General features: G+C 37.6%; 1 protein-coding gene and 1 long non-coding RNA gene across 5 annotated transcripts in view; one reads left to right on the forward strand and one right to left on the reverse strand.

The window, feature by feature from the left end:
- Window positions 1-938, forward strand: part of rhocb (ras homolog family member Cb) — a 23,368-nt gene extending 22,430 nt beyond the window's left edge. Inside the window, exon 5 of the mRNA XM_051903819.1 lies at window positions 365-938. Coding sequence (XP_051759779.1) covers window positions 365-538 — 174 coding nt within the window. The 3' untranslated portion in view covers window positions 539-938. The remainder of the gene's footprint in view (window positions 1-364) is intronic.
- On the reverse strand, window positions 554-15,840 carry LOC127517746 (uncharacterized). Of its 4 annotated transcripts, none has more exons than XR_007931364.1 (3): window positions 12,739-15,840; window positions 10,639-11,503; window positions 554-10,604 (listed from the first exon to the last, which is right to left on the reverse strand). It is a non-coding gene; the product is annotated as an uncharacterized LOC127517746 (long non-coding RNA). The 4 variants fall into 4 exon arrangements; XR_007931363.1 differs by having other exon boundaries at window positions 554-7,633; window positions 7,668-11,503; XR_007931366.1 differs by having other exon boundaries at window positions 554-3,965; window positions 5,075-11,503.
- Window positions 15,841-16,771: the final 931 nt, after the last annotated feature.

The raw sequence follows: 16,771 nt of genomic DNA on the forward strand, positions 1-16,771 counted from the left end.
AGCATAAGAGACTTCTTTCAAAAAACTGTGGTGAGTTTTTTTTGAAAGAAGTCTCTTATGCTCACCAAGGTTGCATTTATTTGAAAAAAAAAAAAAAAAAAAGTAGCATTGTGAAATATTATTACAGTTTAAAATAACTCTATTTTGATGTATTTTAAAATGTAATTTATTCCTGTGATGGCAAAGCTGCATTTTCAGCATCATCACTCCAGTTTTCAGTGTCGCATGATACTTCAGAAATCATTCTAATATGCTGATTTGCTGCTCAAGAAACATTTCTTATTATCACAAATGAAACTAGAGGGTGAAAAGAGTTTATTTTCTCTAAAGAAATGCTGCCTCTCATTGTGTACGTGTGTTTTAGGAACCTGTAAAACCAGAGGAGGGCCGTGACATGGCTAACAGGATCAGTGCATTTGGATATTTGGAGTGTTCGGCTAAAACTAAAGACGGAGTGCGTGAGGTGTTTGAGATGGCCACCAGGGCGGCGCTGCAGGTGCGCAAGCGCAAGAAGAGAAATGGCTGCCTACTGTTATGAGCCACACGCTGAAACACACACACACATACCTCCATGTTCCTTTTTAACAACTGACCCCAGGAGAAACCTACAGTACCTGCCACTCCCCACATTTCTCGCAATCCAGGAGTGGATGACAGAAAAATATTTATAAAGAAACCGAAGTGTGTGTCAGTAGCTTACCCAATACATCCTGCGATCTTTCTCTTTCTTTTTTTCTTTTCTTTTCACCAGCATACTTTCCTTCCTTCCTTCTATGGAAGAAAGACTGACAGATTAATTTTGTATTTGTACATAAATCTTCTCTGTATCTTTCGGTTCTGGTTTACAGTTATTCTATGCCTCTGTGTATGATGCTCAATGATTTAAGTTTAAAAAAAAAAAAAAGCAAAAATACATTTATCATTCATTTAAACTGCCAGCCTGTGCTCTGTGTGTCTGTTTTTTGACTGATCTTGGGACTGTTTTTAACTGCCAACCTTTCTTTACCTTTGTCCAGTCAGATCGACTTTAGTCAGGATATGTGTCATATTTAACATGAATGAAAATTGGGCTCTGAGGATTAGATGTACAGTCTGATTAATTGGGTTTACTGATATATATTTCTGTTGATTGCTTAGCGAAGGCTTTATGAAATATTTGGACAAAAAATGCTCAAATATATATTAAGTATAAACCAGATTAAATGGTTTAGCAAGCTGAAACTGAATGAGCATTTAGTGCAAACTAAATTAGCTGGTCTGTTCAGGATAATCTGTGTGTGAGAAAGAGAGAGAGTAAGAGAGGGAAAGATGAATTTTTTTTTTTTTTTGGCTCTGCCTGTGGTACAGTGTGTTACAATATCAAAAGAAGTGTCATAAACCTGAGGACAATGCATCAACTCCAGATGATACCTGCTCCAAAGAAGGTAAGTGTCAAAAGGTATGATTTTTTTTTTTGTCTTCAAAACAGAAACTAAACTAAAACAAAACAAAAACTAAGAAACCATTCATTTATCACATATTCTGTCATGTGGGTTTTATTCATATTTTTATTTTCGTTTTCGTCACACTTTGTTCTAAATGGAAACACAAAACAACATGAATGAACAGCTTTCCATAATAAATAATAAATAAACAACCGGCAATCATTGAAATCTCATAACCAGGCAAAACCGACTATCATTGAGATCTCATAACCCGCCAAAACCGACCGTTACTGAGATCTCGTACCTCACCAAAACCTACCATCACTGAGATCTTGGAACCCACCAAAACCGATTCATAACCAAACAAAACCGGCCATCATTGAAATCTCATTACCAAATAAAACAGATACTATTGAAATCTTGTAACCGAATATAACTGGCTGTCATTGAAAACTCGCAACGGAACAAAACCGACTGCCTTTTAAATCTTGTAACTCAAAAAATCTGACTGTCACTCAAATCTTGTAAAGGAACAAAACCGACTCTCATTGAAATCTTGAAAAGGAACAAAACCAACTGTTATTGAGATCTCGCAAAGAAACAAAACTGACCGTCACTGAAATCTCGTAAAGGAACAAAACCGGCCGTCTTTGAAATCTTATAACAGAAAAAAACCGACTGACACTGAAAACCGACCGTCATTGAGATCTCGTAACCCACCAAAACCGACTCGTAACCAAACAAAACTGGCCATCATTGAAATCTCATAACCGAATAAAACAGATGTCATTGAAATCTTGTAACCGAATATAATTGACCATCATTGAAAACTCGCAATGGATCAAAACCAACCGTCACTGAAAACTTGCAACGGAACAAACCGACTGTCATTGAAATCTCACAATGAAACAAAACCGACTGTCTTTGAAATCTTGTAACTGAACAAATCCGACCGTCACTCAAATCTCATAAAGGAACAAAACCAACTGTCTTTGAAATCTCATTAAAAAAAACCAAAGAAACAAAACCAACCGTCTTTGAGATCTCGTATCCCACCAAAAGCGACCATCATTGAAATCTCGTAATGGAACAAAACCGACCATCATTGAAATCCTGAAAAGGAACAAAACCAACTATCATTGAGATCTTGCAAAGAAACAAAACCGACCGTCACTGAAATCTCGACCGTCATCGCAAAGGAACAAAACCGACCGTCATTGAAATCTCGTAACTGAACAAATCCGACCGTCACTCAAATCTCGTAACCCACCAAAACCGACCATCATTGAGATCTTGTAAACCAACAAAACGGACCGTCATTGAGATCTTGTAACCCAACAAAACCTACCATCACTGAGATCTCGTAACCGACCGTCATTGAAATCTCGTAATGAAACAAAACCGACCGTCATTGAGATCTTGTAACCGAACAAAATCGACTGTCATTGAAATCTCATAAAAGAACAAAGGGACAAAACCAATTGTCTTTCAAATTTTATAACACAAAAAAACAACTGACACTGAAAATCGACCGTCATTGAGATCCCGTAACCCACCAAAACTGACCATCATTGAAATCTCGTAATGGAACAAAACCAACCGTCAGTGAAATCTTGTAATGAAACAAAACAGACCGTCTTTGAAATCTTATAACAGAAAAAAAATCGACTGACACTGAAAACCTACCATCACTGAGATCTCATAACCCAGCAAAACAGACCATCACTGAAATCTCATAACCTAGCAAAAGTAACCGTCATTGAGATCTCGTAACCCAGCAAAACCGACCATCACTGAGATCTCGTAACCCACCAAAACCTACCATCACTGAGATCTCGTAACGAAACAAAACTGACCGTCATTGAATTCTCATAAAAAAACAAAGGAACAAAACCAACCGTCTTTCAAATTTTAAAACAGAAAAAAATGACTAACACTGAAAACCGACCGTCATTGAGGTCTCGTAACCCACCAAAACCTACCATCATTGAGATCAATGAGATCTCGTAACCGACCGTCATTGAAATCTCGTAACAAAACAAAACGACTGTCTTTTAAATCTTATATAAAAAAGAAAGGAACAAAACCAGCTGTCTTTGAAATATTGTCCCTGAGCAAGTCTGACCGTCATTGAAATCTCGTAACTGAACAAATCTGACCGTCACTCAAATCTCGTAAAGAAACAAAACCGACTGTCTTTGAAATCTCATAAAAAAAACAAAGGAACAAAACTGACCATCTTTAAATTCTTATAACAGAAAATAAACGACCTACCATCACTGAGGTCTCGTAACCCACCAAAACCTACCATTACTGAGATCAACGAGATCTCGTAACCGACAGTCCGACTCATAACCGACCGTCTTTGAAATCTCATAAAAAAGCAAAGGAAATCTTTAAAATCTTACAACAGAGAAAAAAACAACTGACACTGAAAACCTACCATCATTGAGGTCTCGTAACCCACCAAAACCGACCATCATTGAACTCTCAAAACCCAGCAAAACCAAACGTCATTGACATCTCGTAACCCACCAAAACCTACTATCACTGAGATCTCGTAACCCGCCAAAACAGACCATCACTGAGATCTCGTAACCCACCAAAACCTACCATCAATAAGATCTTGTAACCGACCGTCCGACTCGTAACCGAACGTCATTGAAATCTTGTAACTGAACAAAACTGACTGTCTTTGAAATCTCATAAAAAAAAACAAAGGAACAAAACTGACCGTCTTTAAAATCTTTTAACAGAAAAAAAATGACCTACCATCATTGAGGTCTCGTAACCCACCAAAACCGGCCATCATTGAACTCTCATAACCTAACAAAACCAACCGTCATTAACATCTCATAACCCACCAAAACCGACTGTCATTTAGATCTCGTAACCCAACAAAACCTATCATCACTGAGATCTCGTAACCCAACAAAACCTACCATCGCTGAGATCACTGAGATCTCGTAACCGACCGTCATTGAAATCTTGTAACTGAACAAAACCAACTGTCTTTGAAATCTCATAAAAGAAGAAAAGAACAAAACTGACCGTCTTTAAAATCTCATAACAGAAAAAAAACGACCTACCGTCATTGAGGTTTTGTAACCCACCAAAACCTACCATCATTGAGATCAATGAGATCTCGTAACCGACCGTCATTGAAATCTCGTAACAAAACAAAACCGACTGTCTTTTAAATCTTATATAAAAAAGAAAGGAACAAAACCAGCTGTCTTTGAAATATTGTCCCTGAGCAAGTCTGACCGTCATTGAAATCTCGTAACTGAACAAATCTGACCGTCACTTAAATCTCGTAAAGGAACAAAACCGACTGTCTTTGAAATCTCATAAAAAAACCAAGGAACAAAACTGACCATCTTTAAAATCTTATAACAGAAAATAAACGACCTACCATCACTGAGGTCTCGTAACCGACAGTCCGACTCATAACCGACCGTCTTTGAAATCTCCTAAAAAAAACAAAGGAACAAACTGACCGTCTTTAAAATCTTATAACAGAGAAAAAAACAACTGACACTGAAAACCTACCATCATTGAGGTCTCATAACCCACCAAAACCGACCATCATTGAACTCTCAAAACCTAGCAAAACCAAACGTCATTGACATCTCGTAACCCTCCAAAACCGACCATCATTTAGATCTCGTAACGCAACAGAACCTACCATCACTGAGATCTCGTAACCCGCCAAAACAGACCATCACTGAGATCTCGTAACCCACCAAAACCTACCATCAATAAGATCTTGTAACCGACCGTCCGACTCGTAACCGAACATCATTGAAAAAAAACGACTGTCTTTGAAATCTCATAAAAAAACAAAGGAACAAAACTGATAGTCTTTAAAATCTTATAACAGAAAAAAACGACCTACCATCATTGAGGTCTCATAACCCACCAAAACCGACCATCATTGAAATCTCATAACCTAGCAAAACCAACCATCACTGAGATCTCGTAACCCACCAAAACAGACCGTCATTGAGATCTCATAACCCAACAAAACCTACCATCACTGATATCTCGTAACCCAGCAAAACCGACCATCACTGAGATCTCGTAACCCACCAAAACCTACCATCGCTTAGATCACTGAAATCTCGTAGCGAAGCAAAACAGACTGTCTTTGAAATATTGTACCTGAACAAGTCTGACCGCCATTAAAATCTCGTAACTGAACAAATCTGACCGTCACTCAAATCTCGTAAAGGAACAAAACCGACTGTCTTTGAAATCTCATAAAAAAACAAAGGAACAAACTGACTGTCTTTAAAATCTTATAACCGAAAAAAAAAACTGACACTGAAAACCTACCATCATTGAGGTCTCGTAACCCACCAAAACCGACCATCATTGAGATCAATAAGATCTCGTAACCGACCGTCATTGAAATCTCGTAACGAAACAAAACCGACTGTCTTTTAAATCTTAATAAAAAAATAAAAAAAGGGATAAAACTGCCTGTCTTTGAAATATTGTATCTGAGCAAGTCTGACTGTCATTGAAATCTCGTAACTGAACAAATCTGACCGTCACTCAAATCTCGTAAAGGAACAAACTGACCGTCTTTAAAATCTTGTAACAGAAAAAAAAAAAAACTGACACTAAAAAACCTACCATCATTGAAGTCTCGTAACCCACCAAAACCGACCATCATTGAACTCTCATAACCTAACAAAACCAACCGTCATTAACATCTCATAACCCACCAAAACCGACCGTCATTTAGATCTCGTAACCCAACAAAACCTATCATCACTGAGATCTCGTAACCCAGCAAAATCGACCATCACTAAGGTCTCGTAACCCAACAAAACCTACCATCGCTGAGATCACTGAGATCTCGTAACCGACCGTCATTGAAATCTCGTAACAAAACAAAACCGACTGTCTTTGAAATGTTGTAACTGAACAAGTCTGACCGTCATTGAAATCTCGTAACTGAACAAATCCGACCGTCACTCAAATCTCGTAAAGGAACAAAACCGACTGTCTTTGAAATCTCATAAAAAACAAAGGAACAAAACTGACCATCTTTAAAATCTTATAACAGAAAAAAAGACCTACCATCATTGAGGTCTCGTAACCCACCAAAACCGACCATCATTGAAATCTCATAACCTAGTAAACCCAATCGTAATTGAGATCTTGTAACCCACCAAAACCGACCATCATTGGAATCTCATAACCTAGCAAAACCAACTGTCATTGAGATCTTGTAACCGAACAAAACCAACTGTCTTTGAAATCTCATAAAAGAACAAAGGAACAAAACTGACCGTCTTTAAAAACTTATAACAGAAAAAAAACGACCTACCGTCATTGAGGTCTCGTAACCCACCAAAACCTACCGTCATTGAGATCAATGAGATCTCGTAACTGACTGTCATTGAAATCTCGTAACAAAACAAAACCGACTGTCTTTTAAATCTTATATAAAAAAGAAAGGAACAAAACCAGCTGTCTTTGAAATATTGTCCCTGAGCAAGTCTGACCGTCATTGAAATCTCGTAACTGAACAAATCTGACCGTCACTCAAATCTCGTAAAGGAACAAAACTGACTGTCTTTGAAATCTCAAAAAAACCAAGGAACAAAACTGACCATCTTTAAAATCTTATAACAGAAAATAAACGACCTACTGTCACTGAGGTCTCGTAACCCACCAAAACCTACCATTACTGAGATCAACGAGATCTCGTAACCGACAGTCCGACTCATAACCGACCGTCTTTGAAATCTCATAAAAAAACAAAGGAACAAACTGACCGTCTTTAAAATCTTATAACAGAGAAAAAAACAACTGACACTGAAAACCTACCATCATTGAGGTCTCGTAACCCACCAAAACCGACCATCATTGAACTCTCAAAACCTAGCAAAACCAAACGTCATTGACATCTCGTAACCCACCAAAACCGACCATCATTTAGATCTCGTAACCCGCCAAAACAGACCATCACTGAGATCTCGTAACCCACCAAAACCTACCATCAATAAGATCTTGTAACTGACCGTCCGACTCGTAACCGAACGTCATTAAAATCTCGTAACGAAACAAAACCGACTGTCTTTTAAATCTTATATAAAAAAAAAGGAACAAAACCGACTGTCTTTGAAATCTCATAAAAAAACAAAGGATCAAAACTGACCATCTTTAAAATCTTATAACAGAAAAAAAACGACCTACCATCATTGAGGTCTCGTAACCCACCAAAACCGACCATCATTGAAATCTCGTAACCCACCAAAACTGACCATCATTGAAATCTCATAATCTAGCAAAACCAACCGTCATTGAGATCTTGTAACTGAACAAAACTGACTGTCTTTGAAATCTCATAAAAAAAAACAAAGGAACAAAACCGACCATCTTTAAAATCTTATAACAGAAAAAAAAACTACTTACCATCATTAAAGTCTCATAACCCACCAAAACCGACCATCATTGAAATCTCATAACCTAGTAAAACCAACCGTCATTGAGATCTTGTAACTGAAAAAAAAACCACTGTCTTTGAAATCTCATAAAAAAACAAAGGAACAAAACTGACCGTCTTTAAAATCTTATGACAGAAAAAAACGATCTACCATCATTGAGGTCTCATAACCTAGCAAAACCAGTCACTGAGATCTCGTAACCCAACAAAACCGACCATCATTGAAATCTCATAAACTAGCAAAACCGACCATCACTGAGATCTCGTAACCCACCAAAACCGACCATCACTGAGATCTCGTAACCCACCAAAACCTACCATCGCTTAGATCACTGAAATCTCGTAACCGACCATCATTGAAATCTCGTAATGAAACAAAACAGACTGTCTTTGAAATATTGTACCTGAACAAGTCCGACCGTCATTGAAATCTCGTAACGAAACAAAACAGACTGTCTTTGAAATATTGTACCTGAACAAGTCCGACCGTCATTGAAATCTCGTAACGAAACAAAACAGACTGTCTTTGAAATATTGTACCTGAACAAGTCCAACTGTCATTAAAATCTTGTAGCTGAACAAATCTGACCGTCACTCAAATCTCATAAAGAAACAAAACTGACTGTCTTTGAAATCTCATAAAAAAACAAAGGAACAAACTGACCGTCTTTAAAATCTTATAACCGAAAAAAAAAAACTGACACTGAAAACCTACCATCATTGAGGTCTCGTAACCCACCAAAACCTACCATTGCTGAGATCACTGAAATCTCGTAACCGACCGTCATTGAAATCTCATAACGAAACAAAACAGACTGTCTTTGAAATATTGTAACTGAACAAGTCTGACCGCCATTGAAATCTCGTAACGAAACAAAACAGACTGTCTTTGAAATATTGTACCTGAACAAGTCCGACCGTCATTGAAATCTCGTAACGAAACAAAACAGACTGTCTTTGAAATATTGTACCTGAACAAGTCCGACCGTCATTGAAATCTCGTAACGAAACAAAACCGACTGTCTTTTAAATCTTATATAAAAAAAAAGGAACAAAACTGACTGTCTTTGAAATCTCATAAAAAAACAAAGGATCAAAACTGACCATCTTTAAAATCTTATAACAGAAAAAAAACGACCTACCATCATTGAGGTCTCGTAACCCACCAAAACCTACCATCACTGAGATCAATGAGATCTCGTAACCGACCGTCCGACTCGTAACCGAGCGTCATTGTAATCTCGTAACGAAGCAAAACTGACTGTCTTTTAAATCTTATAAAAAAAAGAAACAAAACTGACTGTCTTTGAAATCTCATAAAAAAACAAAGGATCAAAACCGACCATCTTTAAAATCTTATAACAGAAAAAAAACTACTTACCATCATTAAAGTCTCATAACCCACCAAAACCGACCATCATTGAAATCTCATAACCTAGTAAAACCAACCGTCATTGAGATCTTGTAACTGAAAAAAAAACCACTGTCTTTGAAATCTCATAAAAAAACAAAGGAACAAAACTGACCGTCTTTAAAATCTTATGACAGAAAAAAACGATCTACCATCATTGAGGTCTCATAACCTAGCAAAACCAACAGTCACTGAGATCTCGTAACCCAACAAAACCGACCATCATTGAAATCTCATAAACTAGCAAAACCGACCATCACTGAGATCTCGTAACCCACCAAAACCGACCATCACTGAGATCTCGTAACCCACCAAAACCTACCATCGCTTAGATCACTGAAATCTTGTAACCGACCATCATTGAAATCTCGTAACGAAACAAAACAGACTGTCTTTGAAATATTGTACCTGAACAAGTCCGACCGTCATTGAAATCTCGTAACGAAACAAAACAGACTGTCTTTGAAATATTGTACCTGAACAAGTCCAACTGTCATTAAAATCTTGTAGCTGAACAAATCTGACCGTCACTCAAATCTCATAAAGAAACAAAACTGACTGTCTTTGAAATCTCATAAAAAAACAAAGGAACAAACTGACCGTCTTTAAAATCTTATAACCGAAAAAAAAAACTGACACTGAAAACCTACCATCATTGAGGTCTCGTAACCCACCAAAACCTACCATCATTGAGATCTCATAACCCACCAAAACCTACCATCATTGAGATCAATAAGATCTTGTAACCGACCGTCATTGAAATCTCGTAACGCAACAACGAAAATCTTGTAACAGAAAAAAAACAACTGACACTGAAAACCTACCATCATTGAGGTCTTGTAACCCACCAAAACCGACCATCATTGAACTCTCAAAACCTAGCAAAACCAACCGTCGTTGACATCTCGTAACCCACCAAAACCGACCGTCATTTAGATCTCGTAATACAACAAAACCTACCATCACTGAGATCTCGTAACCCACCAAAACCGACCGTCATTGAGATCTTGTAACCCAACAAAACCTACCATCACTGAGATCTCGTAGCGAAACAAATCAGACTTTTAAATCTTACAAAAAAAAAGGAAAAAAATTGACTGTCTTTAAAATATTGCAACCAAACCAAACCAAACGACCTACCATCACTGAGGTCTCGTAACCCACCAAAACCGACCATCTTTGAAATCTCATAATCTAGCAAAACCAACCGTCATTCAGATCTCGTAACCCGCCAAAACCAACCATCATTGAAATCTCTTAAACTAGCAAAACCAACTGTCATTGAGATCTTGTAACCCAACAAAACCTACCATCACTGAGATCTCGTAACCCAGCAAAACCGACCATCACTGAGATCTCGTAACCCACCAAAACTGACCTACAATGAGCTCTCATATCCTAGCAAAACGAATCGTAATTGACATCTCGTAACCCAAGAAAATCTACCATCATTGAGATCAATGAGATCTCGTAACCGACCATCATTGAAATCTCGTAACGAAACAAAACCAACTGTCTTTTAAATCTTATAAAAAAAGGGAATAAAACTGCCTGTCTTTGAAATATTGTATCTGAGCAAGTCTGACTGTCATTGAAATCTCGTAACTGAACAAATCTGACCGTCATTCAAGTCTCGTAAAGGAACAAACTGACCGTCTTTAAAATCTTATAAAGGGAAAAAAAACAACTGACACTGAAAACTTACCATCATTGAGGTCTCGTAAACCACCAAAGCCAACCATCATTGAACTCTCAAAACCGAACAAAACCGACCGTCATTGACATCTCGTAACCCACCAAAACCGACCATCATTTAGATCTCATAATGCAACAAAATCTACCATCACTGAGATCTCGTAACCCACCAAAACCAACAATCATTGTAATCTCATAACCTAGCAAAAGCAACCGTCACTGAGATCTCGTAACCCACCAAAACTGGCCGTCATTGAGATATCGTAACCCAACAAAACCTACCATCACTGAGATCACGTAACCAACCGTCATCAAAAACTCATAATGAAACAAATCCGACTGTCTTTTAAATCTTACCAAAAGAAAAAAATCAACTGTCTTTAAAATATTGTAACTGAACAAGTCCGACCGTCATTTAAATCTTGTAACTGAACAAATCTGACCGTCACTCAAATCTCGTAAAGGAACAAAACTGACCGTCTTTAAAATCTTATAACAGAAAAAAATGACCTACCATCATTGAAATCTCCTAATGAAACAAAACCGACTGTCTTTGAAATATTGTAACTGAACAAGTCAGACCGTCATTGAAATCTCGTAACTGAACAAATCCGACCATCACTCAAATCTCGTAAAAGAACAAAACCGACTGTCTTTGAAATCTCATAAAAAAACAAAGGAACAAAACTGACCGTCTTTAAAATCTTATAACAGAAAAAAAATGACCTACCATCATTGAGGTCTCGTAACCCACCAAAACCAACCATCATTGAAATCTCATAACCTAGCAAATCCAACCGTCATTGAGATCTTGTAACCCACCAAAACCTACTGTCACTGAGATCAATGAGATCTTGTAACCGACCGTCCGACTCGTAATCGAACATCATTGAAATCTCGTAACGAAACAAAACCAACTGTCTTTTCAATTTTATAAAAAAAGGAACAAAATCGACTCAAAGGAACTCAAATCTCATAAAGGAACAAAACTGGCTGTCTTTGAAATCTCATAAAACAACAAAGGAACAAAACTGACCGTCTTTAAAATCTTCTAACAGAAAAAAACGAACTACCATCATTGAGGTCTCGTAGCCCACCAAAACCGACCATCACTCAAATCTCATAACCTAGCAAAACCAACCGTCATTGAGATCTTGTAACCCACCAAAACCGACCATCATTGAAATCTCATAAACTAGCAAAACCAACTCGTAACCGACCGTCATTGAAATCTCGTAACGAAACAAAACAGACTGTCTTTGAAATATTGTACCTGAACAAGTCTGACCATCATTAAAATCTCGTAACTGAACAAATCTGACCGTCACTCAAATCTCGTAAAGGAACAAAACCGACTGTCTTTGAAATCTCATAACCTAGCAAAACCAACCGTCATTCAGATCTCGTAGCCCACCAAAACCGACCATCATTGTAATCTCATAAACTAGCAAAACCAACCGACATTGAGATCTCGTAACCCAACAAAACCTACCATCACTGAGATCTCGTAACCCAGCAGAACTGACCATCGCTGAGATCTCGTAACCCACCAAAACCTACCATCACTGAGATCAACCCACCAAAACTGACGATCAATGAACTCTCATAACCTAGCAAAACAAATCGTCATTAACATCTCGTAACCCACCAAAACCACCGTCATTGAAATCTCGTAACCCAACAACACCTATCATCACTGAGATCTCATAACCCGGCAGAACTGACCCTCACTGAAATCTTGTAACCGACCGTCATTGAAATCTCCTAATGAAACAAAACCGACTGTCTTTGAAATATTGTAACTGAACAAGTCAGACCGTCATTGAAATCTCGTAACTGAACAAATCCGACCATCACTCAAATCTCGTAAAAGAACAAAACCGACTGTCTTTGAAATCTCATAAAAAAACAAAGGAACAAAACTGACCGTCTTTAAAATCTTATAACAGAAATAAAAATGACCTACCATCATTGAGGTCTCGTAACCCACCAAAACCAACCATCATTGAAATCTCATAATCTAGCAAACCCAACCGTCATTGAGATCTCGTAACCCACCAAAACCGACCATCATTGAAATCTCATAACCTAGCAAAACCAACCGTCATTGAGATTTTGTAACAGAACAAAACTGACTGTCTTTGAAATCTCATAAAAAAACAAAGGAACAAAACTGACCATCTTTAAAATCTTATAACGGAAAAAAAAAACTTACACTGAAAATCTACCATTGAGGTCTCATAACCAACCAAAACTGACCATCATTGAGATCTCGTAACCCACCAAAATCGACCGTCATTGAGATCTCGTAACGAAACAAAACCAACTGTCTTTTAAATTTTATAAAAAAAAGGAACAAAATCGACTCAAAGGAACTCAAATCTCATAAAGGAACAAAACTGACTGTCTTTGAAATCTCATAAACTAGCAAAACCAACTCGTAACCGACCGTCATTGAAATCTCGTAACGAAACAAAACAGACTGTCTTTGAAATATTGTACCTGAACAAGTCTGACCATCATTACAATCTCATAACTGAACAAATCTGACCGTCACTCAAATCTCGTAAAGGAACAAAACCGACTGTCTTTGAAATCTCATAACCTAGCAAAACCAACCGTCATTCAGATCTCGTAACCCACCAAAACCAACCGTCATTGTAATCTCATAAACTAGCAAAACCAACCGACATTGAGATCTCGTAACCCAACAAAACCTACCATCACTGAGATCTCGTAACCCAGCAGAACTGACCATCACTGAGATCTCGTAACCAACCAAAACCTACCATCACTGAGATCAACCCACCAAAACTGACCATCAATGAACTCTCATAACCTAGCAAAACAAATCGTCATTAACATCTTGTAACCCACCAAAACCACCGTCATTGAGATCTCGTAACCCAACAACACCTACCATCACTGAGGTCTCATAACCCAGCAGAACTGACCCTCACTGAAATCTTGTAACCGACCATCATTGAAATCTCCTAATGAAACAAAACCGACTGTCTTTGAAATATTGTAACTGAACAAGTCAGACCGTCATTGAAATCTCGTAACTGAACAAATCCGACCATCACTCAAATCTCGTAAAAGAACAAAACCAACTGTCTTTGAGATCTCATAAAAAAACAAAGGAACAAAACTGACCGTCTTTAAAATCTTATAACAGAAAAAAAATGACCTACCATCATTGAGGTCTCGTAACCCACCAAAACCAACCATCATTGAAATCTCATAACCTAGCAAACCCAACCGTCATTGAGATCTCGTAACCCACCAAAACCGACCATCATTGAAATCTCATAACCTAGCAAAACCAACCGTCATTGAGATTTTGTAACAGAACAAAACCGACTGTCTTTGAAATCTCATAAAAAAACAAAGGAACAAAACTGACCGTCTTTAAAATCTTATAACGGAAAAAAAAACTTACACTGAAAATCTACCATTGAGGTCTCATAACCAACCAAAACTGACCATCATTGACATCTCGTAACCCACCAAAATCGACCGTCATTGAGATCTCGTAACGAAACAAAACCAACTGTCTTTTAAATCTTACAAAAGAAAGGAACAAAACCGACCGTCATTAAAATCTCGTAACGAAACAAAACCGACTGTCTTTTAAATCTTACAAAAAAAAGGAACAAAACCGACTGTCTTTGAAATATTGTAACTGAAAAAGTCAGACTTCAATGACCATCATTGAAATCTCATAACCTAGCAAAACCAACCATCATTGAGATCTCTAACCCACCAAAACTGACTGTCATTGAGATCTCATACCCCACAAAACCTACCATCACTGAGATCTCATAACCCACCAAAATCTATCATCACTGAGAGCAATGAGATCTTGTAACGAAACAAAACTGACTGTCTTTTAAATCTTATAAAAAAAAAAAAAAGAACAAACCGACCATCTTTGAAATCTCATAAAAAAACAAAAGATCAAAACCTGACCGTCATTCAAATGTTGTAAAGGAACAAAATCAACTCATTGATGTCTTGAAAAGGAACAAAACCGATCGTCATTGAGATCTTGCAAAAAAACAAAACCGACCGTCATTGAAATCTCGTAACTGAACAAATCCGACTGTCACTCAAATCTCGTAAAGGAACAAAACCGACTGTCTTTGAAATCTCATAAAAAAACAAAGGAACAAAACAGACCGTTTTTGAAATCTTATAACAGAAAAAAACTGACTGACACTGAAAACCTACCATCATTCAGATCTATCATTGAAAACCGACTATCATTGAAATCTCATAACCGAATAAAACAGATGTCATTGAAATCTTGTAACCGAATATAACCGGCTATCATTGAAAACTCACAACGGTATATAACCGGCTATCACTGAAAACTCGCAACAGAACAAACCGACTGTCATTGAAATCTTATAACAGAAAAAAAACTGACACTGAAAACCTACCATCATTGAAATCTCATTAAGAAACAAAGCCGACCGTCATTAAAATCTCATTAAGAAACTAAGCCAAGTGGCATTGAAATTTCATAATGGAAAAAATGGCCATCATTTAAATCTTGTAAAGGAACAAAATCAACCGTCATTGAAATCTCATAACAGAACAAAACCAAGCATCATTGAAGTTGTTGATCAAAAGCAACTGTCATTAAAATCTCATAAAAGAACAAAACATACCGAATTGACATCTTGTGACTGACAATGAAAACTGACTGTTATTGAAATGTGATAAAGGAACAAAACTGACCGTCATTGAGATCTCATAAACGAATAAAACTGACTGTCATTGAAATCTTGTATCGGAACAAAACCGACCATCATTGAAATCTCATAACAGAACAAAAGAACAAAACCAACTGTCATTAAACAAAGACAGACCATCATTGAAATCTAATAAAGGATCACTGAGATCTCGTAACCCACCAAAACCGACTCAACCAGCCATCATTGAAATCTCATAACCGAATAACACAGATGTCATTGAAATCTTGTAACCGAATATAACCGTCCGTCATTGAAAACTCGCAACGGAACAAAACCGACCGTCATTGAAATCTCATAACCCGCCAAAACCAACTGTTATTGAAAACTCATAACCCAGCAAAACCGACCGTTATTGAGATCTCATAACCCACCAAAACCTATCATCACTGAGATCCCGTAACCCAGCAAAACCATATAAGAGGCCATTCAAGACATATTTCAAACTTTACTCACGCACACACTATCAAAGCATTCACACACACTATCAAACCCTCTCTCATACATTACTATAACGTTTCTCACACACTATCAAACTTTTTTGTGCACACTACCAAACTCATTCGCACACACACTCTCTCGCTCATTCGACCAATCCGTTCAAGGACTCGGATTCATTCAGGAAAATAACAGCACTGTGCGCCTATGGCTGCATTCCATTCCACTTTTAGACATGCACTCGCAAGACAGCACCAGCGGTATGTTGCATGTAATCGGGACTATAAACTCGAGGACAATGCATCAACTCCAGATGATACCTGCTCCAAAGAAGGTAAGTGTCAGTTTTCTGTCATTTCCAGGGGATCTCTGGAACCCTCTCACATGGAAATTCTCTAAAATATATATTTTTATTTTCTCAGGATGGTGGTTTGAATGTCTTTATTGGTTAAAAGCAGGGCTCGATTTGAGGGGGGATGTGGGGAATGGCATCCCCCTTGTTGAAAAAAATGACAAAAGGCAACCCCTCTGTAAAGCCACCAATCCCCCCTTACCATCCCCTGTAGATTAACAGTGTTAT

Source organism: Ctenopharyngodon idella, chromosome 8, assembly GCF_019924925.1.
Source record: "Ctenopharyngodon idella isolate HZGC_01 chromosome 8, HZGC01, whole genome shotgun sequence".
Taxonomy (NCBI): domain Eukaryota; kingdom Metazoa; phylum Chordata; class Actinopteri; order Cypriniformes; family Xenocyprididae; genus Ctenopharyngodon; species Ctenopharyngodon idella.